This window comes from Balaenoptera borealis, assembly GCF_965194805.1.
Source record: "Balaenoptera borealis genome assembly, chromosome: 10".
NCBI classification, from domain to species: domain Eukaryota; kingdom Metazoa; phylum Chordata; class Mammalia; order Artiodactyla; family Balaenopteridae; genus Balaenoptera; species Balaenoptera borealis.
Window position 1 is genome coordinate 88112928 of NC_138874.1, and position 21410 is coordinate 88134337.

General features: G+C 45.0%; 3 protein-coding genes across 14 annotated transcripts in view; 2 read left to right on the top strand and 1 right to left on the bottom strand.

The window, feature by feature from the left end:
• PGAM1 (phosphoglycerate mutase 1) lies at positions 1-8154 on the top strand. The gene is made up of 4 exons (XM_082406592.1): positions 1-268; positions 4822-5096; positions 6084-6264; positions 7054-8154. Exons 1-4 carry the CDS (start codon positions 130-132, stop codon positions 7221-7223), a joined length of 765 nt encoding a protein of 254 aa, XP_082262718.1. The 5' UTR covers positions 1-129; the 3' UTR covers positions 7224-8154.
• Positions 8155-10558: 2404 nt separating this feature from the next.
• On the bottom strand, positions 10559-18275 carry EXOSC1 (exosome component 1). Of its 2 annotated transcripts, XM_082406589.1 has the most exons (8): positions 18229-18275; positions 18006-18121; positions 16053-16127; positions 14477-14565; positions 13350-13383; positions 12795-12845; positions 12581-12665; positions 10559-12245 (listed from the first exon to the last, which is right to left on the bottom strand). In XM_082406589.1, the coding sequence occupies exons 1-8, from the start codon at positions 18257-18259 to the stop codon at positions 12139-12141; spliced, it is 588 nt and encodes a 195-aa protein (XP_082262715.1). In that variant the 5' UTR covers positions 18260-18275; the 3' UTR covers positions 10559-12138. The 2 variants fall into 2 exon arrangements, with proteins under 2 accessions (XP_082262715.1, XP_082262716.1); XM_082406590.1 differs by lacking the exon at positions 18229-18275 and having other exon boundaries at positions 13343-13383; positions 18006-18069.
• Positions 18276-18445: 170 nt separating this feature from the next.
• Positions 18446-21410, top strand: part of ZDHHC16 (zDHHC palmitoyltransferase 16) — a 39839-nt gene continuing 36874 nt past the window's right edge. For 6 of the 11 annotated variants that reach the window (XM_082406571.1, XM_082406572.1, XM_082406573.1 and 3 more), the window contains exon 1: positions 18504-18643. The gene's annotated coding sequence lies outside the window, so the exon portion shown is untranslated. Of the gene's footprint in view, positions 18644-21410 lie in introns of all 11 variants that reach the window. The other 5 variants (XM_082406568.1, XM_082406565.1, XM_082406570.1 and 2 more) reach the window with 2 other exon arrangements.

Here is a 21410-nt window from a genome sequence, read left to right on the forward strand (position 1 = left end):
GAAAGATTTGGCCGAGCAAGTGAGCGGGAGCCGGCCGGTGGAGCGCGAGCGCGCAGGCGCGGCCGGGGTAGGGCCGCGACTCCGGAATCTCAGTGAGCCCCAGTCTGCGCCGCACTCCGAGCCGCAGCCATGGCCGCCTACAAGCTGGTGCTGATCCGGCACGGCGAGAGCGTGTGGAACTTGGAGAATCGCTTCAGCGGCTGGTACGACGCCGACCTGAGCCCGGCCGGGCACGAGGAGGCGAAGCGCGGTGGGCAGGCGCTGCGAGGTGCGGAGCGGGCCGGGGCAGTGGGTGGGGGCTGCGAAGGCCCGGGCAGGCGCCGCTGGGTGAGGGCCGCTTGGCCGCCCCCGCGCTCCCCCGGAGAGCGCCTTCTCTCCAACAGTTTATTTTGCAGTTGAAAAAATGGGCCCAGGGTGGGGGATCGACTTGCTCAAGGTCACCCAGCGGAGTGTGAGTGGCCGTGCCAGGAAGAGGACCCGGGCGGTAGCCCCGCAGCTTACTGCGCTCTCCACGACACGGCCTTGCGAAATTCCCCCTCTTCCTAGTCCGAGCACTTAGTAACTCGGGGACGGGTTGCTAAATGGGATGCCCGGTGTTTTCCAGCAGCTATAACCAAGCCTACTCAAGAGGATGCTGGGGATCCTGGTGAAGCGGCAGGCCACATGCTTCTCCCCGCTGTGGGGGAGTGACGCGGCGCCTGGGGCCGGGGAGGGGCGGGGGGCGACCAACAGGGTTCTAGGTACAAAGACATCCACGTGCTTGTGTAGAATGCTGTTTACCAGCATTCCGCAAATCCTGTGTCCAAAATGCGTCCACAAATGTAATTGAGTGAATGAATGAATGAATGAAGGATTTGAGTAGATCCTCTTCACAGCCCTATAAATTTTACAGGTTTTATTCCCCTCCTTCCCATCCCTCCCTGGCCCTCTTTCCTAGTTGGGAAAGTGAGGATTGGAAAGATGACTTGTCCAAGGTCACATCTTATTCCTAGTCTGCCACCCTGGTCTCTGTTCTGGGGTTGAGTACCGAGTAGGTGCGAGGAACTGGTAGGCTGTTACGGGCAAAGGTGGAAGTGGCAGTGAGATAAGCTTGCTTACCCAGGCTTGCCCCCGCTGGCAGACAGCTCTTTGTGATTTTGAAACGCTAATAAGGAAGCATTCCCTGCTGCCAGCAATTCAAAGCATCTCTGGACCGAGGAGGTGCTTCCACCGATCCTTCCCTGCTCCCTTTTAACCTCTGGACAGAGCAGCAGCCATTAAAAAGGGTCACTGATGCCTGGCTGATGTGAATCAGGTACTTGGCCCCAGTTTGCTCTCTCTAGCTTCTTGCCTTCACTGTAGATCTTTTAGAAATGAAGCAAAGGTTCGGAAAGTCTGGGAAATGTAATCCTGCTGGGGATGTGTGTGAATACCTTGGGATGGCCTGGTGTGACCTCATACCGGTTAGGAGAGGCCAGGATAGGGAAAGTGCTGGTAAAGGAGGCCATTTTCTCTCCTGCTGTCTGGCAGGAAGAACTGTATGGGTCTGTGGTGGTTTGCTGATGACTAGCCTAGGGGAAAGCAAATTGCAGCTGTCCTCTAAGACTGATCAAATGCCTTAACTAGTAATATCTTAAAATAACAGACCCTATTTCAGTTTTTAAGTAAATGTTAGTAGCATTAGTTTCAAAAGAAATCCCGTTTAAAATTTTAATAACTGTTTAGGGGCATCACAGATGATTAAATAAAAAGTGAAAGACCAAAAGCAAAAACTGAATGATGAAGACCATATGAATACTCTAATACTGTAAAAGACCTAAAATAACGTATTAAATTCACCAGGGCTTTAAGTATTACAGGGTTTATAAAATCTTAAATGATTTCAGGAGGAAGCTACCAAGAATTGAGTTTCCCCATGCCGTCTTGCTCCTGGGGGCGGATGGAGTCCACACTGCACAACACCAGCTAACCCCATCCCTGGGAGTGTCCTAGACTGTGCTTTTGTTTGATGGCCAAGTTGAAGGAAGAGGCTTTAGAGTTCTGTGTTAAGAGTTGTAAGGGGAACTGCTCTTTTCCTCGGGGACTGACTTGTGTATCCAATGTGCAGCACTCCATTGCAAGTGGAAAATGTAGTGAAACAACCAATAGCTTTTCAGCATGGGAGCTGAGGCTTGCCCTGTGGATAGTCACTTCCCAGTGACTCAGCCTCTTATTGGGGAGCCATTCCTCCCCATAAGATTAGGGAGGGGAGGGCTTCCCTGGTGGCGCAGTGGTTGAGAATCCGCCTGCCAATGCAGGGGACACGGGTTCGAGCCCTGGTCTGGGAAGATCCCACATGCCGCGGAGCAACTGGGCCCGTGAGCCACAGTTACTGAGCCTGCGCGTCTGGAGCCTGTGCTCTGCAACAAGAGAGGCCGCGATAGTGAGGCCCGCGCACCGCGATGAAGAGTGGCCCCCGCTTGCCACAACTAGAGAAAGCTCTCGCACAGAAATGAAGACACAACACAGCCATACATAAATTAATTAATAAATTAATTAATTAAAAAAAAAGATTAGGGAGGGGATGGTAAGTGAGTCTACTCGGACTTGTCAGTGAGGCTCAGTGATGAAATCTGTGTCTTTTCCCTTGTGGGTTGTGGTGAGTTTCTTGGTGATTAATTCTCCCTTCCCCCATCAGTGTAGTTCTTACTGGCCTTATTCTCAGTTGAACGGCTGGCAGGAAAATTCACTTCACGTTTCATTAATTACTGTTGGCAACCTCAATATGAGGCAATACGCAGGAAAGTTTGTGCTGAATTTCAAAGAGGGCCTTGTAGCCTCATGGAAGAAAACAGGAGTGTTTTCCTGGCCCACTACGTAAGGAAAGGGCCATCTCCCCATTAAAGTGGGAGGGAGAATAATCGTTTGTGAAACATGAAGTAAGACAAATAGTTGTAACTTACTGGTTGGGCCAACATAACTTGATACCACCCCTCAGTAACTGCTGTGTATGGAGGAGAGGTTCATTTACAAATGCATCAGACAGTGCACAGCATTTGCTCTTTCTCCAATGAGTGGCTTCTCTTAAACTTGGTTTAACAATTGACATAGGTAGATTATATTCTCAGGGTAGTGAGGTAATTTGACGATAGCAGAAAGGAACTGTGGATGAAGAGATTGTGATGTGATTTCCATACTCTAGGGAAGGTATAATTTCATGCAACAAACTAGTTTTATCAGCATCCTCTAAGAGCTCTTGCTGTGTCCTGATTATTGCGAGTTCAAAATCCCATTTCTCCTAGACCAGAGGTTAGAGAGGACTGAAGTATGTTAATAACTATCAATCAGAAGTGACAGTTCTAACTAAAATACAAACATCAGGATCCTTAGAAATTAGCAAACTATGGAGATAGCTAGAGGTGGTGGTTATGGGTTAGATTTGTTTTTAATAAATTTATTTATGTATTTGTTTATTTTTGGCTGTGTTGAGTCTTCGTTGCTGGGCTTGGGCTTTATTTAGTTGCGGCGAGTGGGGGCTAACTCTTTGCTGCGGTGCACAGCCTTCTCATTGTGGTGGCTTCTCTTGTTGCGGAGCACGGGCTCTAGGCTCATGGGCTTCAGTTGTTGCAGCACGTGGGCTTTGCAGTTGCGGCTTGCGGGCTTTAGAGCTCAGGCTTAGTAGTTGTAGCTCGCGGGCTTAGCTGCTCCGCTGCATGTGGGATGTTCCCAGACCAGGGCTTGAACCCGTTTCCCCGGTTTTGGCAGGCGGATTCTTAACCACCGCGCCACCAGGGAAGTCCCCTGTGAGGTAGATTTTAGAGTCATACAACCTGGGTTTTAATCTCTTTTGTGTAATAGCTGTGAGCTCGGATAATTTGCTTAACTCCTCTAGTTTCTATTTTCACCTGGTAAGATGGGTTGTAATGATGTAACCTTATAGGATTGTTATGAAGACTAAATAAAACACATACAAAGTACTCAGTCCAGTGCCTGACAGATGGTAAGCTCTCTATAAGTATTAGCTATTACATTTATTAAAAGATTCCAAGTTTTTTGAATCCTTATCTTGAAAGAATTAAAGCAAATAAATTCTTTTTTTTAAAAATTAATTAATTAATTTATTTATTTTTGGCTGTGTTGGGTCTTCGTTTCTGTGCGAGGGCTTTCTCTAGTTGCGGAGAGTGGGGGCCACTCTTCATCGCGGTGCGCAGGCCTCTCTCACTGTCGCAGCCTCTCTTGTTGCGGAGCACAAGCTCCAGATGCGCAGGCTCAGTAGTTGTGGCTCGCGGGCCTAGTTGCTCTGCGGCATGTGGGATCTTCCCAGACCGGGGCACGAACCCGTGTCGCCTGCATTGGCAGGCAGATTCTTAACCACTGCGCCACCAGGGAAGCCTGCAAATAAATTCTTAAAATGTGCTTAAGCACAGCACTCTGGGGATTAGGAAAAGTAGCCCAGATCTCAGGTTAGCTGGTTGACAGTACATTTGGGCCTTGGGTTAGATGAATTATTGGGGAACCACTGGGAAGTATATTGTCAACTGCAACATAAATCAACAAATTTTATCTTCCCCGAAGGCAGAATATTGTTTTTCCTGCTAGGGTGTACAAAATAAAATATTTAGCCAAATAATTTTCATTTGGGTTGTCTGTATGTGATGCAATTTATATGTAAGAAAATTCTGGCTCTAGGGAATTCCCTGGCGGTCCACTGATTACAACTCTCACTGCCGAGGGTCCGGGTTCAATCCCTGGTTGGGGAACTAAGATCCCACAAGCCACATGGCGCGGCCAAAAAGAAAGAAAGAAAATTCTTGCTCTAGAGTGGACCTGATTAGCTTATCACTTTGAACTTATAATTTCCAGATGCTGGCTATGAGTTTGACATCTGCTTCACCTCAGTGCAGAAGAGAGCAATTCGGACCCTCTGGACAGTGCTGGATGCCATTGACCAAATGTGGCTGCCAGTGGTGAGGACTTGGCGCCTTAATGAGCGACACTATGGGGGTCTGACTGGCCTCAATAAGGCAGAAACTGCTGCCAAGCACGGTGAGGCCCAGGTAAAGATCTGGAGGCGCTCCTATGATGTCCCACCACCTCCGATGGAGCCTGACCATCCCTTCTACAGCAACATCAGTAAGGTATGGACAAACAGAGGTTTGGCTCGCTCCACCCAGGACCAGGGTATTAGAATCTGGGCTTCACTCTTTTAGCTTTTTTTTTTTTTCTTTTTTATTTATTTATTTATGACTGTGTTGAGTCTTCGTTTCTGTGTGAGGGCTTTCTCTAGTTGCGGCAAGTGGGGACCACTCTTCATCGCGGTGCGCGGGCCTCTCACCATCGCGGCCTCTCTTGTTGCGGAGCACAGGCTCCAGACGCGCAGGCTTAGTAATTGTGGCTCACGGGCCCAGTTGCTCCGTGGCATGTGGGATCTTCCCAGACCGGGGCTCGAACCCGTGTCCCCTGCATTGGCAGGCAGATTCTCAACCACTGCGCCACCAGGGAAGCCCTCTTTTAGCTTTTATTAGGGTCTGCCTAGACCCGCTGAGTTTCTAATTTATGATAAAATAGGTTTTTTGTTTTTTTGTTTTTTTGGCTGTAGGGCTTGTGGGATCTTAGTTCCCCAGCCAGGGATCAAACCTGGGCCCTCGGCAGTGAAAGCACAGAGTCCCAACCACTGGAGCACCAGGGAATTCCCTAAAATAGTTAATTGTAATCCCCTTTCTCCAAGGAATGACCTCCACTTATTAAAAGATTTAGTTAAGAGTTTATGTTGTTTATCTAAAAAGAATGTATCTTTTTTACATCTACTGCCATGTTTTAAAAAAACCCATCCATAGCTGATAGGGCCTTCCTAAGCCAATTGCAAGATAAAGTGAATTGGTTAGAGCCTTGTAGCCTACCTTTTTTTTTCTCCTTTCCTAAGTTATGTTTCTTTTGAACTGTCCATCTTCCCTATAGAGGGTCATGGGGGAGGGAGGGGCAGGATAATAATTATCCCCTTTCCCAAGCTCTCAGTGCCCTGGTGAGAGACTTTCACCCATCACTTTGATCCCTTAGGGGATGAGAAATAGGCAGAACAGATGCAACCGGTAATAACTGATAAGCTTGGATTTTTTGTTGTTTAGGATCGTAGGTATGCAGACCTCACTGAAGATCAGCTGCCCTCCTGTGAGAGTCTGAAGGACACTATTGCCAGAGCTCTGCCCTTTTGGAATGAAGAAATAGTTCCCCAGATCAAGGAGGGGAAACGAGTACTGATTGCAGCCCATGGCAACAGCCTTCGGGGCATTGTCAAGCATCTGGAGGGTATGTACGTTTTTCAGAGGGGCCCTCAAAGAGGGCTAAAGCAGAACTGTCGCTAATCTGGACTTATTTAGTATGAAGGAGACCTTCAGGAAAGGGCTGGACATATTGATAGCCTTAGAGACAGTCCAGATTGTCTCCTAGGAGAAACACACTCTCTATCCTTGTTTCTCAAAGCATCTTCTGCAGAAGCAGAGGCGGCCAGACCCCACTGGGTGCTTGTTACACATGCAGAACCTCAGGTCCCACTTCAGACCTGATTGAGAAGATGCATCTATCACCAGGTAATTCAGATACACATGGCAGTTTGAGATGCCCACCTCTAGACTAGGATTACCAGTCGAAACTGCCGATAAAAGTCCTTCTTAATCACAACCTGGTACAACTCCACAGATGAATATCAATTTGCATCTTAAATTGTTTCACCCAAGGGCCTAGAGGCCCAGATGTGCTGAGTTTTGGCAGCCTGGATGGACTACATAGGACATTTGAGATATATATAGTCCTGCTTTACTATGGGCTTCCAGATCTCACTTTGGGAGAGATACCTTTCATCCTTTTTTCTTGCTTTTCAGTGACTGAGAAATAAGTTACGGGGGCATTCCTTGGGTGAGCAATCTACTATAACACAGATCATTACTGTTATGACAAATACCAGAAAGGGTGTCTTGTTTTAATTCCTACGAAAGTCTTTGGAGGACCTGTTTCCCCACCTGGAGGATGAATAGCAACGCTGGAGAGGTCTGTGGATTCATATCTTGCTTGACTGATCATAGGGGGGTGTATTTTCAGGTCTCTCCGAGGAGGCTATCATGGAGCTGAACCTGCCGACTGGCATTCCCATTGTCTATGAATTGGACAAGAACTTGAAGCCCATCAAGCCAATGCAGTTCCTGGGTGATGAAGAGACCGTGCGTAAAGCCATGGAGGCTGTGGCTGCCCAGGGCAAGGCCAAGAAGTGAGGTCGAGCAGCAGATTACTTTCCCAAGGATTACCCTTCCTCCCAAGCCCATCCATTCCTCTGCACCTCTCCCCTGCACACGTCACACTGATGACATCTGTAGGCATCTTAAGCTGTAGCTGCAGATGGGGAGCAGTGGCTCCCAATTCCATTTTAGCCATTTTATCTCTTGCACCCACTCCCTTCATACAGTCTAGTCAGAATGGCACCTCTGGGGCATGGTTCTCAGTCCAAGCCAAGGGAAGACTTATCCAAGAGCGATGAGAGGTAGTAACTGGGGCGGGGCGTTGCTAGTGGTTTGTTTATTACTAAGGACCTGCTTGAGTAGGGGATAGGGAGGAACCATGCCAAGGTGTGACCAATGAGGAGAAGCAAGAGAGCCTATTTGTGTTCCCAGAGGCTAGCTGGGCACTGTTCTGTTCAGGTGACTGGGGGCTCTAGTCATTCCAGTGGAAGATGAATGTAACCTGCATGGTGATTCAATCAAACACTTTCTCCCTGACTCCAAAAGATTGGGATCAATCCTGAATGTTTATGTGTTGCATTTACTTTTACAAAAGAAAAATTTATATATATATATAAATAAATTAAAAAAAAAAACCCTTCTGGGGTTTCTAGTGGCGGTTGAAATATTCCCACATGTGGTCATCAGAAAATGAGCCATTCCTTACACCGTCATGGGATAAGGTCCTTGCCTTCTAAGGTGTAGGAGTTCATCCTGCTGTGTGTTTTAGAATCCCCCCCATACCCCGCCTTATTATTTTATGGCAGCGGAATGCCTCTTGATCACGTCCAAGTGTGTCTTTCACTGTGCCTGATTTCTGAATCATGTTCCAGTTGCTTGGCCCACCACTTAGGCCCAGTACTCATTTGAGCATAACTGTAGTAAATCTTTTTTCCAGGTCAGTATGATAAAGGAGTGACGTGCAATATTTTCTGTGTCATGTGTGGTATGTCTTATTTGAGGAAATCAACTCAAACGTTCAACTTGAAATGTCTCTCATTACCCAAGTCCTTGTATGACAGATTAAGAGCTTTTAGGACAACCAGTCACAACTTTACATAGCCTGGTCCAAGTATCATGTATCTCACTGGGTTTCAGTGTTGGAGAGCTGAACTCTGTATTCCTGTTGCCTCTCTACAGCTCTTGCTCAGTGGTGCTGGTTACCGAACACTGGAAAATCAAATTCTGAAACTCTATTATGCCCTCTTTAATGTAAGGTAAATGCTTGTTTACTAGACTTAAAAAAGCCAATCCTTTTTTTATTAGTAACTTTTAAACTTGATTCACACCTTCTTTTTGGCCCCTAAAATTTTAACCCTGTCAGTCAACTAATTAACATCCTCAAAAATTACACATGCAGGAGAAAAGGGATATACAGTCATCTCTTGGTATCTGCAGCGGGGGACTGGTTCCAGGACTCCTGTGGATACCAAAATTAACAGAAGCTAAAGTGCCTTATATAAAACTGAGTAGTACAGTTGGCCCTCCGTATTCACAGGTTTCACATCCATAAATAGGGAGGGCCGACTAATTATATATGTAATAGGGAAGGGGCACTACTCACATTTACCTTTTCTCTAAGGCCTTTGAAAAGATCACTGTAACATGAGAAAGACCATAATGCCTTTCTCTTCTAGTAGGAGCAAGTAACACCATCCATAAAGCTCTTATGAAGTGCCTCTATGCTAGCCATTGGGTGAGGCACATTACCTGCATAATCTCCAATCTTGACAACCTCTGAAAGGGCTGGTATCCCCAGTTTACAGAAGAGGAAACATGCTGAAAACGATAACAAACTTGCCAGAAGGTACACTACTAAGTACTGGAACCCAGATGAATGTTACTGCAACTAAATCAAGATTCTTATTCTAAAATTTAAATACTTTTAAGCATCTTGCTTTTCAAGTTTAGTTTTTTATTTGATCTACACATTAATCCTAGGAAGACCTTTAGTAATTTAAGTCTCCAGTAGCCTGGTGGGATGTTAGTTTACTTAGCTTGTACTGAATCTTAGACCAGAAGTTGGTAATTTTGTTTGATCAAGTGCTCTTCACCCAAATCAGGCTGGATCAGCTTTGATTAACATTGCTCTATGTCCTGACATCACTTGAGTTTACAGCAGTCTCCATTCCTTGCAAGTTAGACTCCTGGCTAGAACTCCTGCCTTATGGGCAGGAAAATAACAGAAAGCCAGCCTCATTTACCATTATGGCTAGGAGGCCAACAACTACTATCCCTCCAAGACTTTCTTAGCCAGGGTAGCACATCAGAATCACCTGTGGAGCTGAACAAACCCTAAACACCCGCAGGTTCACCCATGAGATTCGTGAGCAGAGCTAGGGCACCTGCAGTCTTTTTTCTCCCTGCACTCGCCCTGCTACCCCTTTACCACTTACAGGCAATTTTGAAGTTCACCTAACCCAAGCTGAGAACCACTTTTCCAAGGCACAGAAAGAATATTCTCCCTGTCTCTAGATTAGCAAATATCACCATTACTACATATCAATCACTGTTTGGGCATAGCTATTCAGTCAACTATGAGTACACTCAAAAAATTTTTATTGAGCATTTGCTACGTGTTAATCACAGTACCATGTACTGGAGATTCGAAGATAGAGAAGACAGCATGCTGCCCTAAAAGCTAAGGTAAGTAGGGAAGACAGGCACACAACTAACATGTAATAAAATATTGCATGGTTAAGGGTGAGAAAATCTAACCTGGTTCGCAGCAAATCAGAAGGCCATTACCCAGTTGTTTCAAATGTTCTTCTTTATGAAACTTTTTAAAATTACTGTTTGAAATTATAACATTTCCGTATTTGTTTACTTTCATTTGTCTCCCACCAGTGGTCCCCCCCACTAGAATGTAAGCTCCACAAGGAAAGGATTCTATCATGTTCACTGCTTTACTCCCTAGTTCCTGGAGCAGTGGTGGGCAGAGGAGTTGCTCAAATACATTTATATAATGAATGAACGATGTCCAACAAGCACTTATAATTAATTAACCAATGTCAATTTGGAGAGCCTCTAATTTCATGCCTGAGGTTTCTGTTCAATACTTGGAAAAATGAGGCACCATGGTACAGAAGGAAGGGCCCGGGCTTTACAGTAAAACAGATCTGAGTTTGAACACTGTTCTGCCTCTTGATGTCTGTGAGATTTATTAATTTTTCTAAGCCTTAGTTTACTTATCTGTAACATGTGGAAATAATTGCTACTTTTCCGGGTCACTGTGAAGTTCAGAGATAACATAAGTAAAATGGCTAATACTGTTGAGAAAATCAATTGGTAGCATCCTTCTGCAAGGCAATAAGGGAGAATCGAACCAAAAATTTAAATATGCATATTCTTTTACTCAGCATTACACTGCTAGGAATCTGTTTTGCAAAAGAATCATAGGCATGCACAAAGATATATGGTATAGGGATTTTCTATGCAGCACTGTCTGTAAAAGAAAAAAAGTTTAAAAATATCTATCAATAGGAGACTGATTATATCAATACAAACTACACTGAAGTATCTAGCATTAAGTCCTGGCATTTAGTAGATACCTGATAGAAGGCAATCAGTTATATAATAACAACAATAATATATAACAGTAATATTGGTGTGTACTAACCACTTTTATACATTTCTTCCTCATAATAATCCTATGAGGTCATACTATTCCAGATGAGGAAACAGACTTAAAGAAATAAAAATAATTTGCTCAAGTATCAGTTCAACATCCTGATTGTTAATAGTACAGCATATTATTATTTTGCAAAATGTCACCACTGGGGAAACTGGGAAAAGTACATAAGGGGTCTCTGTATTATTTCTTAAAACTGCTATTACTTAAAATTATGTCAATAAAAATTTCAATTAAAAAAAACAAAACAACGTATAACCCGGCTTAAGGCAACTAGAGGACACAAACCCAGGTGGGGTGACTCCAAAGCTTACCCCAACAATTCTCACTTCACAGAGAAGACATGGGCTCCCTAATAACATCTCAAGAAGTGACATAATTCATCTTTCCTTTCATTCTCTCTGCAACCTCCCCATGCTTAATCCTCATCCTTTGCTTGTCCTCAAGCTTGTGTGTACATTCCTGATTCTGCACTTTGCTTGGGCTTCTCTCTCTGCTCTGAATATCTTCACCTCACTTATCTTAGTTCTTTAATTCCTTTCACTTCATGTTACAAATCCTTTCCTGGCCACTTCACATGATAGTGTTCTGTACCTCTCTTTTCAATTCAGATTTAACATTTCCTGGAGTGTCTACTGTATCAGTAATACTTTGTTTACCAAATTACTTTCAGAATTACTCACATGCTACCTGAATCACCACATGTGTCCCATAATTTTCACTAAACCATAATCTCTCTAAATGAGGGAATGTATATAAAGTACTTAACCTAGTGCCTGACACATAGCAAGTACTCAAGCAAAAGTATGTACAACAGAATATACAAAAAAGATTGGCAATTAGGCATTGTCTAGAGCAAGAAAGCACATAACACATGTCTGTTAATCGGTGCCACCAGGCAAGACCCTGCTCTAAATGTCATGACACTGTTTAGATTCTTTTCCCTACTCAATATAACAGAAACCATAAAATTCTTTTTGTAAAAATGTTTTCTTTGTCACAGCAAAAAATACATATTTATAAGACTGTCACAAACAACAGGCTATTTCCACCATCATACAGTTGGTTTGCTGGTGCCTCCAAAAGAGAAAATTTATCACTCAATGAAATCCACTGAATGATTCACAGGAAAAATGTTCTGCCTACAGAGTAAAATTTTTCTAGAGGTGGCTGCTGGCCAGCCCCAGGTGCCTGAATGAAGACAACGGCATCCTGATGTCACTTTCACACATGTACTCTTGGAAAGAGCTTACTCCCATGCATGGGGTAAAGTGTGGCTTCTTAGGTCTGTAAGAATTCAGGCTGTACTCGGGCCACTTTCCGGAATTCTTTAGTGTGGGTCTTAGGGCACTGCATCTCACACCAGCTGATGGGAACCATCTGGACACCTGGAAGGAAAAAGGTGGAGTTGTAGATGGGACCCCAAATATTTGCTTGAGACCCTTCTCTTTTCAGCTGGGTATGAACTCAAGTGTCACCAAGCTGCCTAGTGAACCTCACCTCATACATAAAAAAACCTTGTTTATTCCACTGATTTATGGAGTGAGTGCCTCTTTTCCTTAGATTATATAAGGAGAATCATTCTAATCTCAGTAGTTAGTATCTATACTAGTATTGCTTTTTAGATAATTAAAAAACAAGGGAAATGAGGGAAAACAATGGACTAATCCCAAACCCTAGCTCCCAGGTAAAGGTAAGCATGTGGAAGCATGGACAAACTCACCCGATTCACTGTGGGCCACCACCACTCCCAGCTCATTTTCGGCAGTGGTTAGGAGGTAGTTGGACTGCGCATCACCTAGGGAGATCTAGTCACATCACATTGGTAAAGGAAAACAGAGTTATAAGCCTTCCCTCCCATAGACACTTGAGTGGTTTCTCTACTTCCATTTCTTCTTTTGACAAAGGACCACAAGTCTGAGGGGAATAAAGGATACCACTTTGGCCAAGACAATGTCCCCTGGGTGGAAACTCTTATAAATTTCAACCTGTAAAGAAAGAACAGGAGTGTTAAGTGAAAGCTCTGAATCAGGTCTACATGAAACTATTAACACCCCTGGCAGAACCAGTCTACTTCTAATCTCAGAGGGTAGAAGTCATCACTACTCAAGTCAATCAACAACTTTTATTGTTTCTGTGGCATCATCACATAAATGAAAGATTTTGAACTCAGTAACCAGATCAGGAATCTGACTTGGACAAAAGTACTATAGCTGCTCTGAAAGGCTCCAGAGTAAGTCTGAGGAAACAGCAATGAATAAATCCATGGCTTCAAAGGCAAAGAGTAAACTAGCCCCTCTCTGGTCAACAAAGTGAACAAAAATGATAATGAAGAGGAAAGGGACAGTGAAGTGAATTCCACACCTTCCAGAAGGGAACACCTTAAAATTCCTTGGACTCCACATTTCCACAGACCTTTCAAATTCACTAGAATAATTTAAAAGGATTGAGATTCCTAAAGCCATGAAAAAAAAAAAGAACCAACCAACAACCTTGTCTTTTTCAGTAGCTCGGACGTCTTCCTTGCTGCAAAGAAAAAAGAATTAATAGAAAGGTTAATTATCTGTGAGAAAGAATTATCCTGCAGACTCCTGGCAGACAAAGAGCTACAAGACCAGAGAGAACAAGTCCTAATGGGGACCCAGCTGCCACCCAGAGGAGCAGGGTGAAGAAGTATCCCTAGTCCTCTCCTGGAGGAGAAAACCACATTTCCCATTCCTGGATCACACAGAGCAGCAGTATCACTACCTCCCACTAGAGAAAAGTGGATCAGATTTAGCAGAGAAGGATAAGGAACTTTGCTGCCTTAGGAGAGCTTGAACAGAAGCACCACAGAACAACACAGAATCCTGAGGGTGGAAAGAGCCTCAGACGTTAAATTATCTAGCTCACAAGAATTGTTTGTTCCTTCTCAAGAACCCATAGGAAAAAAATTTACCATTTCACCCACTACCCTTTTTATTGTTTTACAGTCCTGGGTTTAATTGATATTAAATTCAAGAAAGAAAGGTACTTCCTAAAATGCTTTCTACTTTGTTTGATATGAATCATCCCTACAATGCTAATCTCCAGCTTAGCTCAACCCTTTTTTTTTTTTAAATAAATAAATTTATTTATTTATTTATTTTTGGCTGTGTTGGGTCTTCATTTCTGTGCGAGGGCTTTCTCTAGTTGCGGCGAGCGGGGCCCACTCTTCGTTGCGGTGCGCGGGCCTCTCACTATTGTGGCCTCTCTTGTTGCGGAGCACAGGCTCCAGACGCGCAGGCTCAGCAGTTGTGACTCACGGGCCTAGTTGCTCCACGGCATGTGGGATCTTCCCAGACCAGGGCACGAACCTGTGTCCCCTGCATTGGCAGGCAGATTCTCAACCACTGCGCCACCAGGGAAGCCCCTCTTTTTGTTTTATTTAAAGCCCTATATCATTAATATTTTCCTTTTGTCCTAACTCACATGTTTTAACGTTTTCTTTGGCTACTACCTGGAGAGAATCAAAGCGCAAAAGAAGAGAGAAATGGGCAGGAATAGAGAATGTAATTGTTCCTAAAAATTCTAGGCTCCCATTCTATCCTAATCTCATTCCAGGTGCTGAGGCAAATATGAAGACAAAAATACTTCTTACCGGATAGTTCCTCGAAAAGAGTTCTTAAGTGGCGTGGACCCCACATATAGGATGTGTACTTTGGCAAAGCGTGAATTGATGCTAGAGACCTGTGGAATAGAGAAAAGAGCAGCATGAGAGTGAGTATTAGTTGTTGGCAGCTGAAGGAGGCAGGGATAAACTAGGAAAGACTAGGGTTTTGGTCCAAGCAACCCTACTAAGTATAGAATTTAAGACAAGTTAACTCCTACTTATCCCTGTATAAGTCATATTCGTAAAGTGGAATAAGAGCCACTCTGGCCACTTAATAGTTACTGTGGAAATCAAATAATATGGAATAGATTTTGAAAAATATACAAGTCTAACATAAATACACAAGGGTATATTTATAGTATATAGCAAATCTAGCTAGACCTTTAACAGATCTTACTATGAGCCCTGTAGTGTGAACATAATTTAAGTCTCCATTTCAGCTGCTGCATAATATTTAGATCACTGCCTCTCCAGTTATTTTCAAAATAACACATACATTCTCTCTCCCTTTCTGTTTTTTTTAAATTTGGCCACGCTTCGCAGCTTGCGGGATCTTAGCTCCCTGACCAGGGATTGAACCCACGCCCTCAGCAGTGAAAGCTCGGAGTACTAACCACTGGATCGCCAGGGAATCCCCACATAGATTTTCTGCTGGAGAAATTTATAGAGAAAAACTAAGAGCTGCAAGTTAATTTAACTGGCAGAGAGTGGGGATGGGCAGGGAGTACTGATACATTATAGTTACTGACCAGTACCACATTAATCTGTACTTCCCCTCAAAGACTTTATCAAATCTTTTGTTTCTCTGCAGAAAGAGTTTTGCTTCAGATGTTCAAAAATGGGCCCTCTGGGACTTCCCTGGTGGCGCAGTGGTTGAGACTCTGTGTTCCCAGTGCAGGGGGCCCGGGTTCAATCCCTGGTTGGGGAACTAGATCCCACATGCATGCAGCAACTAAGAGTTTGCATGCCACAACTAAGAAGCCCGCATGCTGCAACTAAGGAGCCCGCCTGCCACAACTAAGGGGCTGGTGAGCCGCAACTAAAGGAGTCCTCGAGCTGTAACTAAGGAGTCCACATGCTGCAACTAAGGAGCCCACCTGCTGCGACTAAGACCCGGCACAACCAAATAAATAATTATTAAAAAAAAAAAAAAAAAAAAAGGGCTTCCTTATCACCCTTTGGTGCCCCGTCTCCCAGACAAAAGTAAAAAATTCAAACTCAGGGAATCAGCTCTGTGAAAGAACTATGCAAGCTTGAACTTGACCTCATTGATCATTATCCTAGAAATCTCTAGACCAGCATAGTCCAGTAAAACTTTCTGTGATGATAGAAATATTCTGTGTTGACCAATATGGCAGCCACCAACCACCTGTGGCTATTGAGCACTTGAAATGTACCTAGTGGAACTGAGAAAATAAATTTTAAATTTTGTTTAATTTTAATTTATTTAAATTTAAATGGCCATATGTGGCTACTGGTTACCATATTGGACAGTGCAGCTCTACAATGATCATTATTTCAGCATTGGACAGTATCCTAAGCAGGGAGGTTAGGACCAACTTACCTTACAGGTTACAATAGCTCCCACATCTGGCAGTAATTGGGACTCTGTTTCTCTCATCACAGATATGACAGGAAGCTACAAAGAGAACCATAAAACATGAATATCCTCGCTAAGTCTTGGGTAAAAGTGTCTGTGGCTTGAGAATAATATAGGAATGCCTTGGGCCACAGCTGAGGTCACAAGGGCAGGTGGACTACAGATTCATTTGAAGCCCAGAGCAGAAAGCCTTAGAAATTTTAGGCTATAGGATGGCCAAGGGGCCACAGGAAGAAAGCTGCTAGAAGACATAATCTAACCATTTCAGATGAGTTCTAAGTTTTCTGGTGATTTTCTTAGAGTTTTTTGGCATACAACTATATTGCCTGTAATCATGGATAATGTGACTCTTTCCTCCAAAGTTATACCTTTCTTTCTGTTTGTCATTTTATCAGACAGGCTAGAATTTCCAAATAAATGTTATATAATAGTGGCCATACTTGTTTACTTCTATTTTAAGGGAATACTTAACAGAGTTTCCTCTTGAGCATGGTATTGGCTATTGATGTAGGCAAGGTATTTCTGAGCCTCATTTTTTATTAATCTCTCCCTTGTTCACTATGCCTCAGCTCTCCTGGCCTTTTTTCAGTTTCACGAATTCACTAAATTTCTTCCCATCTCAGGATCTCTATTCAACCTGTTCTTTACGCTCACCCACTCAACTCTTATTTATCCTTTAGATTCAGGTTAAATGTCACTTCTGACTAGGGTGGGTTTGCCTGTTACATGTTCTCATGGTACCCCGTAATATTCTTTCAGAGCAGGAATCACATTTGTAAGCATACATTCATTTGAGCATATATTTGCTTACAGTTTGTGTTTGTGCCCCCTGATAACAGACCATGTGTATCTGGCTCATTATGACATCCCTAGAGGTCAGCACTGTGCCTGGCAGATGAAAATGCTCCATACATAGCTATATGTATAGCTATGAAATGAACAAACTTTCAAATCCTAAGGAAATTCCCAAATTGATCGAATAAAAAGTCTCTCATTTTATAGATGAGGAAGAACCTAAAACCAGAGGGTTTAAGTTTCTTATCTAAAGCAGAATCAAGGTTTAGTCAATACTGAAGTGTTCTAACTCTGAATCCTCTTTCTACTATGCTCCCTGTCTTTAAGCTGCTCCTTCAAGAACTGCTTATCTGATCCTGAGCTAATCGTGGATCAGCCTCTGGAACCAGGGAGAATAAGATTACTCAGGCATTCAACAAACATCTACTGAGCATTTATCTTGCGCTAGGCGCGGAGGTTATGGGAGTGAGGCCTGCTTTCATGAAGTGTACGGGAGAAGGGTCTAATGGGGAACTTATTGATATAACTGAGTGTTTAATTACGTGCTGAGCTAAGTGCTTAGAAAGGGAAGAATACAGCTCTTTGTGAGTGTTCAACAAAACAAACAAAAACAAAACTTTTTTCGACTAGTGGTGTCTAGGAGAACTTCTCTGAGAAAGTGATACTAGTGAGGCTATCTGAAGGGTAGGTAGGAATTGAATAGGCTAAGGAAGAGAGGAGCGTGTGTACAAAGGCTCTGTGGCGCACTGGCGACACTGAAAGAAGCCAGTAGTACTAGACAGCAGAGAGTGAGGCTCGGGTAGGGGAGCGAGATAAAGCCGGAGAGGTAGGCGACATTCGGACAGGATTCAGCTCACTGCAGGGCTGAGCTCGCCTCCACTCTTCCCCCAACTTGCTTCTCCGAGTGTCAGCAACACAACCAAGCCGGACCAACAAAACTGTTCTGTGATGGCTAAGTGCCCGGCAGCGGGGACTACAGCTGTTAAAACTTAAGAGACCAACTTCTTCTACTGAACGAGGCACTGAAGACGCGCCCGCAGGTCCCCTGCCTAAGAACTGCGAAATCAAAGGCAGCCTAGGAGAAAGGCAGAGACGGAGAAGAGGGGAAGCCGCCCCCTTTACCGCGCCGTTCTCGCTGCTCTTTATCAGGCAGCCAGCAAGCGACGAAAAGATGTAGCCATGCCGGGTGTAGGTGCCGCTGCCCGGGCTGCCCTCTTCCAAGTTACACAGACGTTCGCCTGCGGAAAAAACGCTGCATCAGCCACGGGTCCGCAGAAGCTGTTGGTCGTCGGGCCTTCCTGCCTCCGTCCCTGCCCAGGATTCGCTTTGGGTACCGCTGACTTACCGGGTATGCAGTACCTCACGGGTGGCGCCATGACTGCCCCTGTCCCAAGTCCGGAGGAAAATGAAGCCGACCTCTCATTGGCCAACATCCAGGTGCAGTTCCGCAGTAAGAAACGTGCCAATTGGTGAGCTTTATCACGTGATCACAGGGAGCGCCTCTGAGATGTAAACTCCATTTCCCAGGTTGCCCCGGGACGAGCCCGGGGGCGGAGCTCCGGCCCGCATGCGCTTGCGCTGGCGGAAAAGGATGGGCGGGCGGTGGGTCCGGGTCTGGAGGCTGGAGCTGTGGGCTGCGGGCCATGGTTGGTTGGTTTGAGCCAGGCTGGGCCGGGGCGCCGAGCTGGAGAGGGTGGCAGTGAGCGGCGGCGGAGGCTGCAGGGTTCGATTTGGCTGACTGGGGAGTCGGCCGGTGGCAGGTAAGAGCGAAGCCGCGGCCTTTGCTGCCCGGTCCTTTCCCTTTTTCTAGGGTCGGGCCCTGTTCTGGGGCCTTGTGAGTTCTTGCTCTGCACGGCCTTGCCCTCGAACCGGGCGGAGCGCACCCTCCGGGCAGCCTTAAGGCGCGGAACTGGAAGGTCAGCCCACCCAGCTCGCCCATTTCACAGATTTGGAAACTCAGCCCCAGAGATAGGATTTGACTTGTACAGTGTCTCTAGAGACCAAACCGGTACCCAAGTTATTTTACTTCCTGCCCATCATACTTTGACCACGCCAGCCTTTTTGAGAAATAAAACCTTTCCCTGGTTTCTGTAACTGCAGCTTTCCGATCTTGCTGTCGGATCCTGTAAAGCGGAGCATGTTAGTCTGGAAGGGAAGTCTGCACATGAATAAAATGCTGCTCTTACTGATGATTGACATCTGCTGCTTGAGGCTGTAAACATCCTGAGAACAGCCTTTGTCCAAATGAGATTTGTCGATCTTCTTCTCAGTTTCTTCTGCCTTCTGGTGGCTTTGGAATCTGTGTGTGTACTCCCACCCCCACCCCTATGTCCCTCATATACGGTTTCCCCTTGGGAAAGAGATGGTGACTTAGACCCTTGGGAAGAGGGGGGTGCTGTGGCCTGCAGTCCTCTCTGATCTGGTGGCAGATGTCACTAAGTGGCTACTACTGAGGGATCAGAGCGCTCAGAGCTTGTCCTGGGGGTGATGGCGAAACTGTGCGTGCTCTATTTCCTGCCCTGTTCACTTCCATCACCACCCCTCGCCCCTACCACACACAATTTTTTGATGTCTACTTTACCTCAATTTCCTGAGATGAAATGTTCAGTTGTGGCCCCATGGACTACATATCTCTTCCCTGGCATTCCCATACCCCCCAAACCCCACTAGCTAAAATAAGGGGTGTGGTGGGCTTGGCTTCAGGCTCTTTTACACAAATCTGATCTTTAGCTCTGCACCTACAAGCTTTTAGCTTACATGTTTGGGTTGATTTCTCGTTGGACTAGTTTTTAAAAATGACTTCTAGCTCTTAAGTGCTATGATTCTAACAATGGTTTTCATTTCTCAGCGGACACTTACTTAGTGTTATCATGTTGGCAGGAGTGTCCTTGCTGTTATTTGTAGGACAGATAGACATCTGACCAGCCTTTCCACTTCAGCATCCCTCCAGTTCATTCATTCAACAAGTATTTATTGAGCACTTCCATGATCCAGGTATTGCGCTAAGCACTTTATAAACATTTCGTTTACATCTTACCAAGTGTATATATAGAATCATAAAGGGGTAGAGCAGGAAGGGACCTTAGTATTTAATCCTACCCTCTCACTGAATGGGAACACAAGAAAATTGAGTCCCAACAGGGTTTGGTGATTTGCCCAAGGTCACAGAACTACTTAAGGGCAGAATTGAACCCTAAGTAGTCGAGTTATGGGGCAGGTGAGAGTTGGTCAGTCTAGTCCTTGAGGCAGGCATTTCCTGTAGAGCTCAGTAATTCTGGAAGTGGTTGAGAACAAGCTGAAAAGTGGAGAATCAGAGAAGGAAGATTTTTTTTGTAGACAGGAGAGATGGCATATAATTCATGTTTATTACAGATGAGGAATGCATCTTATTTGCAAGCTATTGTTATAAAAAGTATTTTAGTAAATAGGAAACTCTCCATTAGCCATAGAAAGGGAATGAACAATGGTGCGGATGACCTAAGTCACCTGGATTTGCTATGGGGTAAAATGTTTTGTCCCACTCTTACGTTAGATTTTAGCTGTATACTATTCGAAAATTCATGCTTCAAGCCAAATCATGATTCCACACAATAGGAGTCCAACTCAAAGGAGGCAAGAAGAAGTTTGAGCTTTTCCTTTTTCTTTTTTCTACACTGCCCCTTAATTCTCTTAGACCCTCGGAGGTGATGGGAATGGCCACTTACTTTATCCTGGTACAGAGAGTAGGTCCCTACTGAATTGTCTGTCTTCTCTTTGCTGGCCTTGTCTGCTGGATTTCTTTTTGCTTTAGGTCTTTAGAGGGCTTGTGGAAGGAGGTAATTCGTTTTCTTTGAAAGGCCTGTTGTGGGGATGAGCCAGGGTGCAAGGCGAGTACCTTGCTCCCGTTACTGAAATGAAACCACCCCTACAGTGGAGCAAGCCTCCTCCAGTTTCTGCTGGGTCTTGAGCTGCCTGTTAAATAAGTCAGTGGAGTTGCTGAGGACAAAGTAGCCGTAGGAGAAAATCAGATAATTTCCTTTCTGGTAAAGCCTTTAATCTGCAGAATTGGTGAGACTGTCATCGAAGGAATCTGTGTCTTCTCTTCTGGGCATTGCCTGGGCAGCTGACCTCCTGTGGCTATTAGATGAGGTAAAAACCACATGGAGGAGGTGGAGGCACTTGCAGAGGAGCCATGCACGGGGCTAAAGAGCCGGGAAGGTTGGTTGGGAAGCTTGGGGCCAATGACAGCAGCCGCAGAGAAAGCTCTCTAGTGTCCAACTAGAACAGGGCAGGGGAGACTCATCACTCAGAGGGCAGGCCCTGTGGTCTTCAGGAGCCACCAGCCCTCCTCCCACTGCCAGTGTCTCCTGCCTGTGGTGGTGTTCTGCTCTGAACACCAGAAATTGTCTTGGCTTCAGTAAGCTTGGGGTGGGGCTGGGACTAGAATTGGAGACAAAGCATCTTATGTCATGCAAGGGGTAGCTGAGCTGTCCTGACAGGACACAGGGACTCTCATGCCACCAGGCCTGTAACGTCAGCAGGAAGGTT

Coding starts and splice junctions, on each gene's coding strand:
- EXOSC1 (XM_082406589.1), bottom strand. CDS start 18,259: ATGGCGCCACCCGTGAGGTACTGCATACCCG. Junction 16,128..18,005: donor AGAGCAGCGAGAACGGCGCG/GTAAAGGGGGCG, acceptor TTCTCTTTGTAG/CTTCCTGTCATATCTGTGAT. Junction 12,846..13,349: donor GAGCTACTGAAAAAGACAAG/GTTGTTGGTTGG, acceptor CTTTCTTTACAG/GTTGAAATTTATAAGAGTTT.
- PGAM1 (XM_082406592.1), top strand. CDS start 130: ATGGCCGCCTACAAGCTGGTGCTGATCCGGCACGGCGAGAGCGTGTGG. Junction 269..4,821: donor CGGTGGGCAGGCGCTGCGAG/GTGCGGAGCGGG, acceptor TATAATTTCCAG/ATGCTGGCTATGAGTTTGAC. Junction 5,097..6,083: donor TCTACAGCAACATCAGTAAG/GTATGGACAAAC, acceptor TTTGTTGTTTAG/GATCGTAGGTATGCAGACCT.